Consider the following 15,000-nt stretch of genomic DNA (forward strand, 5'->3'; position numbering starts at 1 on the left):
AAAGCAATACACGCTCTCCATGTCCATGAAGTACAATCTTCACTTTCGTCAGTTCCTCTAAAACAGAGCAAAGTATTTTAAATATACCGTGGGTAGTAGTCAGACTTGTGAGTTTGGATGCAGTCAGTGGACATTGAAAGTATCATTTCACTTGTTAAAAGTTCACTTTAAAGTTCTAGCTTTTCATTCTGCAATGCTAAAAAAATTAAAATAAATCAATACAGTCAGACCTCGCATAACCGCACACATCTGTTTTCCACAAAAACATCCGGATAGGCGAGGGAACCGGATAACCGAACACCGTTTATGTTGGATGCATCACGTATGCTGTAAATATGTAACCAGCTATTTTCTTCCGGATGGCGAGGGATCCGGATAAAAGAGGACCGGATAAGCGAGGTCTGACTGTAAAATGTTCACGGTTTGCGTGAGACTCGGCTGGATGCCGATTTTTCCACATCCGTAGGAACGGCACCACACTCTAGGAGCTAGGCGCAGATGTAGCTACTAAGCGGTGGGAGGTGAGTAGATCAGACCCACCACAAAGTGGTCAAAAACCGAAATGCCATTAACTGCATCCATGCTAGAAAGCTAACAAAATGATGATCGAACACCTACATGTACATGTCAAAGAGTAACAGCACACACACACACACACACACACACACACACACGCACACGCACACGCACACGCACACGCACACGCACACACACACACACACACATACACACACACACACACACACAAACACATACATACACATACATACACACACAAACACACACACACACACATACACACACACACACACACACACATACATACACACACACATATACACACATACACACTTACTGGGGGCTGAGGTGGTTGGACGTACATGTGGAGGATCTGCAGGCAATAACCAAGAACATGACCAAACCAATACAGATGAACTCATCGCGTTAAGCACTCATCAACTTTGCTTCCCTATTGTTAATTAACATTCTTATTTGGATGGAGAGCCGAGGACGTTTTATGAGAAAGAAAAAGGACCAAGGAACTACAAGTTACGCTATACTGTCCATTCATGTTATCGCATGAGCTGATTGTCCAGTAACTTGTGTTGTTATTGGATGGTATAGCGTAACTTGCAGTTCCTTGATCATTTTTCTTTCCCACCAAATTATTCATTATCCTTTCATTCCACGATTGACAGCCGCCAATAGGAAAGATTGATACGTATGATAGCATGGATACTAGTCAGAAACAGCTGGATGGGAAGTAACCCGGGGAGCCAGTTGTAGTGGCAATACATTGTTACCTGACCTAAAGAACAACACAGGCAGGGTAGATGGTAAGCCTGTACAACTCCACTATCACAAGCACTGGACTGTGTAATACTGCAACGCAACAAAATTTAATATTCGGTGCACATATATTTTCAGCTATTTTAAGCCCGGGTATTTTGACCCAAATTTGTTCCGGCCGAGATTACTGTGCAGACTGCAGGAGTAAAGGCTGAAATATTTGATGTGACCGAAATGTGTTTTAGCCCTGGGAGCCGTAAATTTGAACACGCCGCAAATTACTAGACTTACAATGAGCACAACTTAGCTTTTCACCTGATGGAGGGCTATCACTCCCGCATGCATCACTGACTATGTGCTGGTGTAGATTGCTGGATGCTAGACATGTAACAGCGTGTCAGGCCTTCAGCACTCTGCTATGCCACACATCATGTCATCAACATGACATCATTATGACATCATCTTTACATCATCAATGTAGACAGGCATGAAGTCAGGAATGCCTGGCAAGTACCTGGACGCAGTATTTCTGCAGCAAGACCTGTGTGTGACAATTGGCCACCTCCCATACCCATTATTGTCAACACCTCCCACACCCATTACTGTTAACACGTCCCATGCCAACTTCACTGGCCTCATCCCGAGTCAGCCCAAGACAATCACTTGCCCAGTGGACACCTGGCTACCTAGGACCAGCGGAAGCAGTCTTTGATTGGTGCGGCCATACCCTCGCCTTTCATACAGTTTGTGTATGATACTATGGTGGTTACACGTGACCTAACCAGCAGGAAACACATCTCGGTGGTCGAAAGGCTCGTATGGCCATGGCATGGGGACCAACTGGACCGGTTCCGTCGGCCCACTTTATGGACGCAGTATTCAGAATACAGTACATGTACTATCGTTTGGCAAAGAATTGCGGGGTCAGCCTCTTAGCCTAGACCGTTCTGATTTTCATGTACCGTAAGACCAGATATTTTAACGTGAATTAACGATTTAAAGTTACCGATCTCCGGATATTTGTGGGTTGGCGACTTGAAATTCAAACGAATTCTGTCTCGAACCCGACAAATGACTGTACATGTACATATCGTTTTGCACATAACGACTTCAAATGTTTCTTTCAAATTCATTAACTCGTTGCTGTGCCTGGTAAAATTCTAGCCTGGTCGTTCTTCGGCACTCTGTTTTTCGGTGCCGGACAGCACCGTAGGGCAGTGCCTTACTATTGGGATCGACGCTCATGAAGATGTGTTGGCCCCAGTAGCTCGCTCCAGCACTCGTTGCTGCAGACACTGCAAACACGTAGTCCTCGTGCGTGATCAGATTGGGTATATGGAATTCAAACACATCACCGCCAACGACTGTATAGAGTTGCTGGCTGTCGATGTTGAGAGCTTCGGCCAGTACGTAGTAGCCTCTGATCACACCGTTACGCAGTTCAGGAGGAACAGGAGTCCAGCGTATGTTCACGGTTGTGCTGCTGTTTGCGTGGGCTCCCACGATGTCTGGTCCGGCTGATGGTGCTAGATGACATGGCAGATGAATACGAATGCACAAGCGCACGCACGCGCACATACATACATACACACACAGACACACACACACACACACACACACAGACACACACACACACACACAAGATTAAACCACACACGCACAAACGTGCCCACACACACACACCCATCCACACCCACACACGCGTACACCCCAAACGTGCCCAAGTACACATGTGGAAGTTCGGCAACTCCATTACATTAAAATAGTTAATCAGCACTTTACTGGGCTAGTTACGTTGATGAGCCAATGCGTATCCCGGCGATGAGGTAAATTTAGACAACGGAATATTCGGTTCTCAATCGAGGAAGAAAAGGGTAAACACCAAGCATGGCCATGTATACCATCCGAGCATGGGACCAGGTTATGATAGAATAAAGTAGAACGTCAATTATTCGGACGTCAACTATCCGGATGATCGATTATCCAGATCGCCTGGACAGGGCTCGACGAAAGGTTCGGAGTTTTCTCGAGGTTTTTGGTGACTTTTCCCACTTGGAGCACCATTGAAGCGATGCACAACATGTATTAAAACAGGCTGGAGTCAAAATGTATTACAATAGTGTATATTGAGGAGCTGCAGGGCCCCTAGTTCCTGGTGTACAGCAGAAGAAAATGAAAAATTATGAAAACATGGGAGGAATATGCATGTTTTAGATAGATGTGTGATTGCTCCCTTATCCGAACATTCGTCTCACCCGAACCCCCTGGAGACAGCCCACGTCCCGAGAATAATCGGCACTCTACTGAACCTGCATTTACACAACACGTCTCGGTCATTTCTGCATGCAGTGTCCTGAGAAAACCGTGACGACTATGATGATCTGGCAAATATAGTACAAGTCGGTTGTTAGAGATGAGCATAATGACTGTTTCAGGATGACACTAATTGTAGTACTAGAGTATCAAAACTACACGACCGCTAGAATCATGTTTTAATCCTTTTGATAAGTGAACTCAAGATGGCTATGTAGCTCTAGTTACCCCTCGGCTTTAGTTCGAATTAGTGGTAGTGACTTCGGCGATAATTTCATAGGAAACTAAGGAAAGGGTTTGCTTCCACACTGCACAAAGTACTAATGTCTGTCTGGTTGATTCTCCTTCTGCCTTCATCCCCCCCCCCCCCCTCCTCCTAACTCCCCAAGTCCCCACCACACATGACCCGACACATCCACACATCCACTCGACAAAACAGCCTTTCTCACAGTGGCTGGATGCAATGTTGCATGCAGATATAAACAAAGCTCCTCAAAACCACCGAGCGTAATGTTGCAGTGCCCTAGTGCTTGCATTGATATGCCTGCACACTAAAGCACGAACTAACCATCCTCTAAGGTGAACATGGACACCGGGCTGGAGAGCTGGCTTTGACCTGCAGTAGTGATGACAGAGACAGTGATCGTGTAGTTGGCGTATGGGATTAGATCACCCAGAATCGTCCCAGTCACACTCCTGCCGGGTGTTATCTTGCCGATGTGATTACTATGGGAGAAGAGTGGGGAAGTCCCTTCTGCTGTCACATCATACGCAACGATTGCAGGGCTGCTGGGTGCAGTCCAGGAGATTTGAAGAGCTCTGACGAACGCAACATCGATCGTCACACCACTGGGCGGACTCGGTTGTGGTGAGGTCACTGCAAAGAGACAGGAAATGAGAGAGAGTGAGAGAGAGAGAGAGAAAGAGAGAAAGAGAGAGAGAGAGAGAGAGAGAGAGAGAGAGAGAGAGAGAGAGAGAGAGAGAGAGAGAGAGAGAGAGAGAGAGAGAGAGAGAGAGAGAGAGAGAGAGAGAGAGAGAGAGAGAGAGAGAGAGAGAGAGAGAGAGAGAGAGAGAGAGAGAGAGAGAGAGTGGGGAGATAGAGTGAAAGGAAAACAGAAAGGAGGGGGAGTGCGTGGGGTTTACTCTTCAGTGATGTAACAGACGAGAGACAAATAGAACAAGTATGGGCGTAATGCACCAAAGTCAGACTTGTGGGAGAATCAGGCAACCTGGAAGCAAGGCCAGAAACAAATTGATTGTCTGCATCCAGAGCTAGAACAGGGAAATATTCTCAGAGCAAGAATACGGGCATTGGATACTACAGCAAATATATTCATCAAACGCTCATGTTGCTCAGCAGGGTTGCTTGAACTCAGTGATGAGTTAATTCTACCCAAAATAGTCACACCCAAGTCGAGTCTTCCAAGATGAATATTGGGGGGGAGGGATTCTGTTACACCAGGTGCTTTCGGTAGTTATAGAAAGTGGCCACGTATTTCTGTTGTTAAGAACAATTGCCAATTTCAGCAGACAAATCCAAGAACAGTTTGTTTTGTGGCACTTTGAATCTACCAAAGTTCAGACACAATGAACAGGGATGCAGTGCAGGCATACAACCCGGACTGGTTATGACATTGTGTAATATCCCTGTGTTCAGAGTTCTTACCAGCAGAAAGTGTAGTGACAGTGACGGGTGATGTGCGGTTGGAGAGCAAGGAAGACGACTGACGTATTGCCAAGGTGAATGCGGTGATTGTGTATGTTGCCTGTTTCTTCAACTGGGAAACCGGCACAACGCTGTGTGAGCTGCATACCTCCTTTGAGAGAGTTCCAGTCTGATTCATCGTCGTAACTGTCACGCAATTCTCGTGACAGGCGGTGTCGTTGACAAACGCAACGTACACCGCTGTGTCTGCAGGCGTGATCTCTACATCAGGTGCTGCTGGGGCTTCATCAAATGAATTGAAAGCTGCCAAGGCACAGAAAAACAGGTAAAAGTAGAAAACCAGAAACTGATTGAATAGGGGAAATCCGGCGTTCATCATTTTATGAATATTATATAACGGAGATCTGGAGGGAGCATTGACTGTCACCACCAGGACTCGAGCCAGAGACCTTCACTTTAGGCCAGCAAGGCTCTAACCACTTATCTGTGGTGTAGCCCTCATCCCAGCAGAGGCCGTTGATCATTTTCTTGAAACTCATGCTTCCTGTGACACCACACGGGCTGGTGGGGCGCAGCCCTCACTGTGCACACACAGAGTCCGCGAACAAACTAGTACGCAGGGAGCCCCACTGTATCAAATATTCATCACTTTAGGGTGTTGAAAAGGAAAATAGGTTGTTTTGCGTTCACACATTGCAAATGCAAGAAAATGGTGGCGCCCCCATACGACATTATCGAATTCTGTTTTTACATAGTCATTCGCTGGTTGGCATGAATAGATCAAAGGAACGTCACCATGGATCACACATCAGCTCGGAAAAGAGAAAGTCCAGGAGTCACACATCGGCTTGCATAGGAAAATACATGATGCACATCATTACCAGCTTGGATGGAACAATCGAGTGGTTTCAGATCGATCACGTGATCATATAGGGCGGCCATGTTGTTTCTAACTCCAGTCAACCCTTGCATCAATGGGTCACATGATGCCGGCCCTATTGGCTCCGAATCCAATCCGCCCCGGCATGTATGGGTCACATGACGCCGACGTGTTGGTTCCACTGATCACATGACACAATCACTTTCAATACAAATGTTGTCACATGACAAAACATGTGCAACCACTCTATTCTATAATGTGCTTGTACACATCAGAGTGGATGGAAGACACTTACGCTGTTTTTGTGAGTCCTCGCCCTGGCATACGTATGCATTGGGCCATGAGCAGTTATAGTTGCTGATCACCTGTGATCCGTCGAACACGCTACACTCGGTACCTTTGGCAAAGTGCGCGCCCCGCATCCAGATTCTCGTGTCGGCCGCTATCTGGTAGTGGATGACCAGGAAGGTGTGGAAGTCTTTCAGGCACTCGTGGTCGTAAAGGCCCACCTCTGGCAGACTAAAGTCATTGTCGGCACAGTCGCCGTATGCATTTTCATGGTCACGCACCTCCTCGTCCCAACTTGACGTCGGATCAGAGAGTTGATAGTCGACAAGTTTGTAGGTGACATCAGTGCAACGACAGTGCCAGAAAGCTGGAGGAGAAGGCGAAATAAAACATACATGTTGGCGTGGGAGTATGAGGTTGCTTGCGGTGGCCTAACGAGCGACTACCGGGTCTTTGGTATAAGTCGACTCCTGATATAGCGAACACCTTTGTGAAGGAGAATTAGTTCTTTATAACCGAAATGCACTCACACCATGCAAGCAACACGTCATGACTGGCATGTGACCCATGCAGTGAGTTACGGTAGCACTTACTTTACATGCTGCGATACAATAATTATTGGATTCGTTATAAAGGGTCAATTTTGCATGAGGTTCAAACAGGGACGTGAACACTGTGTCGCTATATCACAAAATTCGCTATAATTATGTGAACTTGGATAATGAGCCACTGTTAAATGTAAAATAGAAGAAGAAAACACATGGAAACGAGTTACGAAGCAACTATCCACAAATGCAACTAGATAATAAGCATGATATGCTTATTATCTAGTTGTGAGTCCGCTATAAGTGGAGTCGAGCGTAATCGTTTCACCTGGCCTAAAAATCATTTCATGCGCTCATATTCCTTCACATGACGCTGGTCACACATTCTGCAAAAAAAAACAATCTCACTTACATCGAACAGTCTGATCTGGATTGTAGATGGACAGCAAGTGGCCCGCTCTGGGACCCAGCAAGAGAATGCAGACAGCAATGAACAACACCTCACAATGCACCATTGTGTCTGGGTTTCCACTCAGACCTGCAAGACAAGACAACACAGAACGGTATGCCAGAATTCAAACGCAGCACAACATGTTATTAACCCACATGCATGCACGCATACACACAATAAAACTTAAAACAAACAAAACATCAATATGCACATTTATCCAGACACACTCTCACATACACACACACACGCATGTGCGTGCCAAACGTACAAAACGTGGACACATGTACACCAAGCAGATAGAATACAAGGAAGTGGGGTTTGCCATAGTTTTTTTTCTTTCAATTTTGTCTGATAAATATTTACGAGACTTTGCATCGAGCGACACCGTGGATAACATTGAGCCAAGAATTAGGCAATAAGCCAGAAGAGATATCTCTTCACAAGTAGGCAAATAAATGCGTAGGCGCCTGGCAACAGCAATCGGGCGAGTCACAGCAATGTACGTATTGCAACTTCAATGATACACATACACGGTTGACCACCCATGCCTCAAACCGGCGGGTCAACCACATGGTGGCCCGGCAACTTCAAACGGGAACACACCGATACAACAGACACAGTTGACCACCCATGCCTCAAACCGGCGGGTCAACCACATGGTGGCCCGGCAACTTCAAACGGGAACACACCGATACAACAGACACAGTTGACCACCCATGCCTCAAACCGGCGGGTCAACCACATGGTGGCCCGGCAACTTCAAACGGGAACACACCGATACAACAGACACAGTTGACCACCCATGCCTCAACCACACAACAACATACAGGTGTCACAACACTGAGACAGTACAGCACAACACTGAGAGGCAAATGCATTTGACCCTCCTTGGGGCCTCGTCACGTGGCACAAGATACCAACGTGTCATGTCTAAAGGGAGGGAGGGAGGAGAGAAAACACAACCTTGAGTCACTTTGACTAACTGGATGACAGAAATTGTTGACAAGGAAGTTGCTAAGTTGCTTTGCTGACACGAGGCAGGGCAAAGCGGCCACGCAAGACTTATTATTTCATCCGCCATTTTCGGAAAAAATATTTTTTATTCATGTGCCGCGTGACGAACCCGTGACAAAACACGTGCATGCATGGGCTAACTTGGCTTTGCTGCTCAAAGCCGTCATTTAGCCTCGTCCCAAAGAATCAAATGCAGTGAAGTTCTTTGCCCAACCTTGGTCCACACACGCCACTCGACTTGTACAGCTGTTTTCACGTCTTGTGCTTGTACGCAGTGCGCAGGGGGGGGGGGGGGGGAGGGTCGACCCCTGTCAATGAAACATTTACTGCCCGTATCACTAGAGCTGGCAGAGCCGCCCCAAGTCAAGGTGATTACAACCATGAGATCAGTCATATCACCATTGAAGAAACCTTCAGCATCGCATCTACGGTGTTCAATATCTTTGGGGTCCATCTTCTATTACCGCCTGTCTAAAATACGCGCCACAACAATTTCCGGGCTTTTGCTTGGATTTTTTTTCAAATCAGGTAAACGTTTAGCTCACTCAAACTACTAAGTGCGTGCGGGCAATATTGCCTAAGTATGTTTCGAGTATCCAATTCTGACCAAATCTTTAAAAATCAGGCCAGGACTAAGGTTACGTTTGGTTGGTCACATTCCCAAATGGGAATCACTTGGAATCACTCGGAATCATTCTCGCTCGTTTGGTTGGTCAAAAAAGTGCGTTAGGTTGGTCACATTCCACATGATTCCAGAATGGGAATCGCTGAGAATGATTCTTTTTGGAGAATGATCATTCCACCTCACATGCTGGAATGAGCATTCTCATTCCGGAATCAAAAATGATAATGGCTGCCACGAGCCAAACAATGTAGCAACAGGTTCAAGTGCCTCAAATCATGCACTCAGAAGTACCTTGACTCTCTCAAGGAAACTAGAGTCGGGTAAAAGAAAATACAGCCGCCGTTCCACAACGACATCATGGAATTGTTATGTCAAGTGATTCCTAATTGATTCTGGCGCGTTAGTTTGGTCAGGTGATTCTTGCCGATTCCCATTCCAGAATGGTTGTCATTTACATTCTGAAAATGCCCAACCAAACGCAACCTCAATGAGCTGGGTGACTAGCATACAGTCTTTCTCGCTGTATATACTGTTCCAAAGGCAGAAATTCAAACAGCAGCACAAGAGGAGCACTGTGGAGCTAGCATTTGGCACATTGGCCATGTACTGGGCACCTGGTGCCATGCCCTCAACCGTGTGTGTGTGTGTGTGTCTGTGTGTGTGTGTGTGTCTGTGTGTGTGTGTGTGTCTGTGTGTGTGTGTGTCTGTGTCTGTGTGTGTGTGTGCGTGCCTGTGTGCACGCGCATGTGTGCAGGCGCGTAGTTTGTGAGTAGTCCGGTTACCGCGCCAGCAAATCGGCATCATATTAGTAGGTACTATAATTATAGTCAAAAGAGGCTAACTTGTGGCTATGAGGTTGCCGGTGATAAATGGCCACCACGCTACAGACTCTAGCTCTAGCACATGGTCACCACACCGTACATGTGAGCGAGCTACGCCCCCGCGTGTGTGTGTTTCGGGGGGGGGGGGGAGATCCTATAGTGACTCAGTAATATGGCAAAATATCAATGTACCGATACTTCATTCATAAAATTTGCCCGTCACAAACTTGGACAAACATTTCCTACTGAGAGAAGTCAGGACTCACTCAGGAGTCAAGTTCCAGACTCACCGCGAGCGACTGTCCTTCATCATCCTAGCCACGCCACAAAGTGTGAGGGAACCCACCAGTCGATCTCCTGCCTCCATGTCGTTTTGATGCGCTTCATTCATGAGATCACATTCCTGGTACGGAACGCTGAGTGACCGGAATCAACTTCTCCCAAGCCTGAACATCAGTACTAGCTACTAATAGCGTCCTTTAGAAGCTGCACGTTTAGTACTCGAAAGGCAATACAGTTTTCTGGTGGTCGCTTCACAACGAAGAATGGATGGAAAGTCAAACTCGAACTCCACTGCTCGCAATGACCATGATCTGACGATATGACGACTATTTTGGAATATTTTGATTACTAGTACTCAGATTAGGACTAGGAGAAGATCCTCAACGAGCAGATGTCGCTGCACATGTGAAGGTCTATGACTATGTTGTGTGCTGGATCTGCTTGAAATCATTCTCATCTCCTGGAATCGCGACGCTACTACTGGACAGCGCACGGACCTGTAATGGTGGCCACTGACTTGGGAAAACTTATTTTCTAACATAGTCATTGAATAAAGATTCAATGACTCCAGAGCTAGCCTAGAGTCTAGTACTAGAGATCGAGAGGCTCATCACAATCATATCAGCAGTGTCACGTGTGTGTTTTGGTTTGGCGTGACTCGTGGGGCAGGGACTGGGAGTCGTAGATGTAGAATGATGTGCAGATCTACGTAGATCTACGGTTCTCTTGTGTGGGCCAAGGGGGGGGGGGGTTACAAAGCGCCTCCTGTCACAGCACGAACACCGCAAAGCAGGATACATGCACACTTAGACAGGCTAAACATGACTATCATGCTGAGTAAACAGATAAATTGACTGTTTGTGCCGGCAGGGGCCAGGATTCTGTCGTTCCTAGACCCACTAAACTACTATACGGCGCCTTTGGCCTCTCCACGCATTGCCTCTGGCCTCTCTACGTATTATTGCCTTTGGCCCCCCACGCATTTTGGCGTGGAGCAACACAAACAACACACAGCACACATGCAGTGGCCTTGCGAGTGGGAGGTTGAGAGGAAGGCTTGAAAACACTATACCTGGTCAGTGTGTAGATGTTGAGAAGCCAGTAAGACAAAGGTGTCCTTGAGTTGCTCTGTTTCCAGGAAGAGGAATATCAACAGCGGATCCTGAGACTAAGATGAACTTACAGCAACGTTCATGATGCATCTAAAGGCTCCTCTAAGCTACGGACACTGCAATGAGGTGTATTGGGACATTCCCGTTCATTTTATTGCAGGTCATGCGAAGGTGGAGTGACAATTCACGCTCGCGGACCTCAGGTCATGTTGACACCACGATACATATAACTACCACGTGAGCAGAGACAACGCAACATAATATTATTTATAATTACATGTATGCGAACGTCTTCACTGTCCGTCTTGCAGGGCGACGTTCACCCTGCGGCGCGTATCTTGGCAGCCACGTGTCAAAACTGACAGACACGTGGTCGGGTTAGCACGAGGCATGGATAGCACGGATCTCGCAACGACATTGCACCTGCAACAGCCAATCCGGGTCTGTGAGATAGGGGTGTGCGGATAATGCTCGGTGGCAGATTCTGCTGGAAAAGCAGTGAAAATGGCAAAACCATACAAACCTTATGGCGGGCAATTCCTCGAATTCTGCTCCATTTCTTTATCCACATACCAAACATGCATGAAACTTACGAGAAAAAGTACCGAATTCTGCCAATTTTTCTGCCGGGATTATCCGCATATGCCTACTGTGAGAACTGAAAGTTAATGTACATGTATGTGCAGTAGTGACTTGCTTTGAGAAGGCGCAGCTGAAGACACCAGGAACAAGACGGCTTGAAAGCACAGGCTCTCTCGCTATTATACTATAGGTCATGATGTGTGTTAATCGAACTGATAGACACGTGACACGTCTTTGCAATACAAAAACATGTGCCCGATACTTGTATTGCAAAGACGTGTCTATCAGTTTGAATAACAAACGTGATGATCGACCTACATGTACATGTAGGCCAAACAAAGCATAGCGAGATATCCTAGGCTTTAAAGCCCTCTCGTTCCTATTTTTTTGTAGAGTCACGCGATGACGACCCTACCACACCTCAGACCTCAGACATGCCCATCGCGGAAGCGATGATAGCGAACAGCTATGTTAGACATAGCAACTTGTGCTGGGATTACACCATTCAACAGCTTGCAAGGCTGATGAATTGACCGCCACTATTTTTAGCCTGGTCTCCACCACACAGCTGTTTGAAGTGACTTTTCACACACACACACACACACACACACACACACACACACACACACACACACACACACACACACACACACACACACACACACACACACACACACACACACACACACACACACACACACACACACACACACACATAATATATATATACACACACATACACACACACACACACACATACAGACAAACGCAATAAAGCGGTGTGGACCCGGGCTAGTGCCAGACGCTACTAAAGTAACGTCTTTTGTATAGCTTCTGAATTAACACGCCGGTGTGTGGGGCGTGAAGCTTGGGCAGCCCGATTGCATTTTGGGAATTATCTGGAAAGAAATTCCAAATGGGTGAGGAAAACTATAGGTATGACCCTGCTGACACGGGTGCGGTTACCCGGAAAGGAATCAATAAAATTAATCAAGATTCACATAAAAGAAAAACTTCAGGATGCCGGAAAATATACCATAACACATGATGATAAAAGGAAAAAAACTATGCTCTAAAGAGCACACGGCAGTCGTTTACAAAACTCGCCGAGTGCTTAGAGTGATAAGAGGACCTAGAGCCACGTAAACAGGTGATACACCAGCAAAGTAGGCAGAATGACAAACTGCATCGCAAATGATTGACAACAACACAATACACCAAATCAACATTTTTTCTCCAAAATAAGGCCAACCAGATCAAGAACACTGAACACTCTTTGCCTATCATGCATGAAAGTAATACCGGTACTTGCTATTAGTGTGAGTGGCTAAATCAGAGTGGATCTGATATACGATTCACAACGAAGTAAGCTTCACTGGCATCGCTGATTACACAAGAGTTAATCTAGCCAGAAGCAGTCCATGGTAAACGGGTATGACTGTATACTTCAAAATAGAACGTATATGAATCCTGAAACCAACAAAATGCGGCAGGTACACCGATACACCTTCGAGCAGCCAAGCCTGTTGGCAACGGACCCAACACTATCTGGCATACCGTACTTGCGCGATTAGAGCCCTCTCTTGAATAGTGCCCCAGTCTCTAGGAGCCAGTGAAAAAATAGAGCCATCTATTGAATTGTGCCCCCCCCCCCCCAAACCCATGTGCAAGTTTAGTGTTTTTTTGCTAATGTTCTTGTCCATGTCATTGAGCGGGTGGTTTCAGGATCAAAATCGCTGTTCGTGTTGCCCTTTCTGATTAGTCCTGTTAATAGTAAACTTTAGGCTCTGTTTTTCTTTGCTTTCTTTGTTTTATGCGAGATGAGGTAAATGTACCAAAATTGAACTTTTTACTATGTTCACATTCCCAGCTCGAAAAGAACGATGAAACACAATGGTACTGAGACTAGGACAAACGTGACAACTACTGAGCAGGGGCTGCACCGAGACACAAGGGTGAGGTTGGGGTATTGATGGCTCTGCCGACCTGAGGTCTCGGCATCACGGCCAAAAACACCCACCAAAAGTGTCCTCTCTTGAATACTGCCCCATCTGTATGGACATTGAAAAATTAGTGCCCCATGGGCACTAATCCCGCGAGTACGGTAAGTGTACCCGCGCAACGGAACTAGCTGGCACACACACACACACACACACACACACACACACACACACACACACACACGCACACACACACGCACACACACATACATACACACATACATACACACACACGCACGCACACACCTCAGACCTGCCCATCGCGGAAGCGATGATAGCGAACAGCTATGTTAGACATAGCAACACGCACACACACACACACACACACACACACACGCACACACACACGCACACACATACATACATACACACATACATACACACACACGCACGCACACACCTCAGACCTGCCCATCGCGGAAGCGATGATAGCGAACAGCTATGTTAGACATAGCAACACGCACACACACACACACACACACACACACACACACACACACACACACAACTTGTGTCGGAAACACGTGCGACAACACCGTCCACACCCGGTAATTTTCGCGCAGATCTTGAGGATACAGTCATGTACATGTACTAAGCTCTGTCTCTGACATTGAGCACTCTCTGCAGCTCGGGAATCAACGGATTTGTACGTCGTAGGATTCCATAATCGGTCGAAACATCGGCCTAGTGTGCACCAGCCATAGGTTGAAAGGTTGGTTTGAATTCGCAAACCGAACTGACTGAACATGTCCAATGACAAAGAAGCGAATGAGGTTCAAGTAACCCAGGCATGGGAAAACTTGGTAAGGAGACACAGATGAAAAGAAAATATGGGAAAATAAAATAAAGGAGAAAAGGAGAAAAGTTGTTTAGCCATAAGCGGAGAACTTCTCTGCTGAAGCCATTGCTCGATGGCAACCGAGCTTTCTAACACAAAAGTGAGAATGGTCGGTTGTTAGAACTCAGCGTTGCAACCAGGGAGTTTGTATGTCTATACAAGGGGAGTTTTATCTACTACTAGTATACAACTCCCTTGTTGCAACAGATCAGAAGACTGCACTTCTGTTGTACTTTAGACACCGTTCTGAGACGATCAGAAAGAGATGACGGCCTGTCAACAAGCAGCCATTG

The 15,000-nt window shown here is 46.5% G+C and overlaps 1 protein-coding gene across 1 annotated transcript; it reads right to left on the minus strand.

Moving 5' to 3' along the window:
• Positions 1-5,171: 5,171 nt before the first annotated feature.
• Positions 5,172-10,457, minus strand: LOC135825028 (uncharacterized). Its single transcript, XM_065337765.1, has 4 exons — positions 10,184-10,457; positions 7,395-7,441; positions 6,445-6,804; positions 5,172-5,572 (listed from the first exon to the last, which is right to left on the minus strand). Exons 1-4 carry the CDS (start codon positions 10,282-10,284, stop codon positions 5,172-5,174), a joined length of 909 nt encoding a protein of 302 aa, XP_065193837.1. The 5' UTR covers positions 10,285-10,457.
• Between the last annotated feature and the right edge of the window lie 4,543 nt (positions 10,458-15,000).

Source organism: Sycon ciliatum, chromosome 9 (assembly GCF_964019385.1).
Source record: "Sycon ciliatum chromosome 9, ocSycCili1.1, whole genome shotgun sequence".
In the NCBI taxonomy this organism is placed as follows: Eukaryota; Metazoa; Porifera; class Calcarea; order Leucosolenida; family Sycettidae; genus Sycon; species Sycon ciliatum.

Coding starts and splice junctions, on each gene's coding strand:
- LOC135825028 (XM_065337765.1), bottom strand. CDS start 10,284: ATGAATGAAGCGCATCAAAACGACATGGAGGCAGGAGATCGACTGGTG. Junction 7,442..10,183: donor ATGAAGGACAGTCGCTCGCG/GTGAGTCTGGAA, acceptor GCTGGGTCCCAG/AGCGGGCCACTTGCTGTCCA. Junction 6,805..7,394: donor TCCAGATCAGACTGTTCGAT/GTAAGTGAGATT, acceptor CTTCTCCTCCAG/CTTTCTGGCACTGTCGTTGC.